This window comes from Sus scrofa, chromosome 9, assembly GCF_054392235.1.
Source record: "Sus scrofa isolate SSC_HxYL_T2T_F1_AM1 chromosome 9, Sscrofa_HxYL_maternal_Yorkshire_Landrace_v2.0, whole genome shotgun sequence".
NCBI classification, from domain to species: domain Eukaryota; kingdom Metazoa; phylum Chordata; class Mammalia; order Artiodactyla; family Suidae; genus Sus; species Sus scrofa.
The window spans coordinates 5,758,276-5,760,284 of NC_139391.1; the positions used below are offsets into that span (position 1 = coordinate 5,758,276).

General features: G+C 52.7%; 1 protein-coding gene across 1 annotated transcript; it reads left to right on the forward strand.

The window, feature by feature from the left end:
• The first annotated feature begins 307 nt into the window (after window positions 1-307).
• On the forward strand, window positions 308-1,255 carry LOC100518442 (olfactory receptor 52P1-like). The gene has a single exon (XM_003129586.3). The coding sequence runs from the start codon at window positions 308-310 to the stop codon at window positions 1,253-1,255; it is 948 nt and encodes a 315-aa protein (XP_003129634.3).
• The last annotated feature ends 754 nt before the right edge of the window (window positions 1,256-2,009 follow it).

Consider the following 2,009-nt stretch of genomic DNA (forward strand, 5'->3'; position numbering starts at 1 on the left):
GCAGCCATGCCAGTCACCCTACACCCACCCCTGCCTAGACACGGTTGATCAGACCACAAGTGGAAGGGGCTCCTTTGAACCCTGATAATGAGACCCTCACCTCCTGCCTTGCGTCATTTCCCAGTGCTCTATGATCTTCTCACCCTGGATGCTTTTCGTGAGCTCTAACTCAACTGCTTCCTGCTGCCATGTCAGTTTGAGCCACAGCATAAGGATGCATCCCAACTGCTTCATCTCTCACAGTTACTGCCTAGAGTGCAGATCAAGGCAGTAAGCTCTTCTCTACCAACCCCACCTTGACCAAGCCATGCACTTCACAAACCACAGCCATCAGAACCCAACCTCCTTCCTGCTCATGGGAATTCCTGGCCTGGAGGCATCCCACTTTTGGATTGCCTTTCCCTTCTGCTCCATGTATGCCCTGGCAGTGCTCGGAAACACGGCAGTGCTGCTGGTGGTGCGTTCGGAGCCTGCCCTGCACCAGCCCATGTACCTGTTCCTGTGCATGCTATCTCTCATCGACCTGGTGCTCTGCACATCCACTGTGCCCAAAATCCTTGCCCTCTTTTGGGCTAATGCTGCTGAGATCGCCTTTGGGGCCTGTGCTGCCCAGATGTTCTTTATCCATGGCTTCTCAGCAGTAGAATCTGGAATCCTGCTGGCCATGGCCTTTGACCGCTACTTGGCCATCTGTCGGCCACTGCACTATGGGTCCCTGCTGCCCCCAGAGGCTGTGGGCAAGCTGGGGGCTGCTGCTGTGTTTCGTGGCTTAGGACTCATGACCCCACTCACCTGCTTACTGGCAAGACTGAGCTACTGTAGCCGGGTGGTGGCCCACTCCTACTGCGAGCACATGGCTGTGGTAAAGCTAGCTTGCGGGGGCACACAGCCGAACAACATCTACGGCATCACTGCTGCCACCCTGGTGGTGGGCACTGACTCCATCTGCATTGCTGTCTCCTACGCACTCATCCTCCGGGCTGTGTTAGGCTTGTCCTCCAAGGAGGCAAGGGCTAAGACCTTTGGCACGTGTGGCTCCCACCTGGGTGTCATCCTTCTCTTCTACACACCGGGGCTCTTCTCCTTCTACACCCAGCGCTTTGGCCATCACGTACCCCGTCACATCCACATCCTCTTGGCCGACCTCTACCTCGTCATGCCACCCATGCTCAACCCCATCATCTATGGCATGAAGACCAAGCAGATCCGGGATGGGGCTCTCCGACTGCTGAAGCGGGGCTTTGTTCATTCCTAAGTCTTCAGCCCCACCAACGGGCCCTCTCCTATTCTCCCCTTAGCCCTTGGGCAATGCTTAAGACACCGGTGGCTCCCAGCACAATGTGGAGACAGAAACCCATACTCAGTGGGTCTCCTGACTTTGATAAGGAGGCTTAGCACCAGTGGGAAGGGAGAAGAACCATCCAGGTGGCTCCCACTTGGGATGAGATATGGTTACAAAGCTCAGGGATCCTCTGTCCAATGGGAAACCTGGGTACCAAGCAGACAATGGCTTCTAGGGAATCCCACTCTGCTCTTGTGACCTGGCTCCTACTTTCTAGGACCTGATAAAATGAAAAAGATATGACTAGTGGTCTGACAAAGAGAAATAACCCTCATCCACAGTCAGGAGTTCCTTCTCTGGTAGGGTAGAGAGAAACCTCCCTCAGTGAGCTCGAAGTCCAATAGGAGAAACACACAGAGGATGAGAGAGACAGAGCAGTCAGCAACAGGCCAGAGGGACAACAACAACCACCAATAAGAATCATGGGCAAACTCTCTGCTGTACAGAGGATTAAACAACAATATTATTGCCAGTCAAGGAAGGTTCTCTGGAAGGTGAATGCTTTTATTTTTTTTCCCCTGAGCATGGACTGTAGGCCAAAAATTTTTTGCTAAAATCTAGAGGTATCAACTTAATTAGGTCAAACGTCCTTCTCTCATGATGACTGCTCACTGTTAGAGGAAACACAGGCATAAGGAGAGAGCAGCTTAACCAAATTAACTATATG

Coding starts and splice junctions, on each gene's coding strand:
- LOC100518442 (XM_003129586.3), top strand. CDS start 308: ATGCACTTCACAAACCACAGCCATCAGAACCCAACCTCCTTCCTGCTC.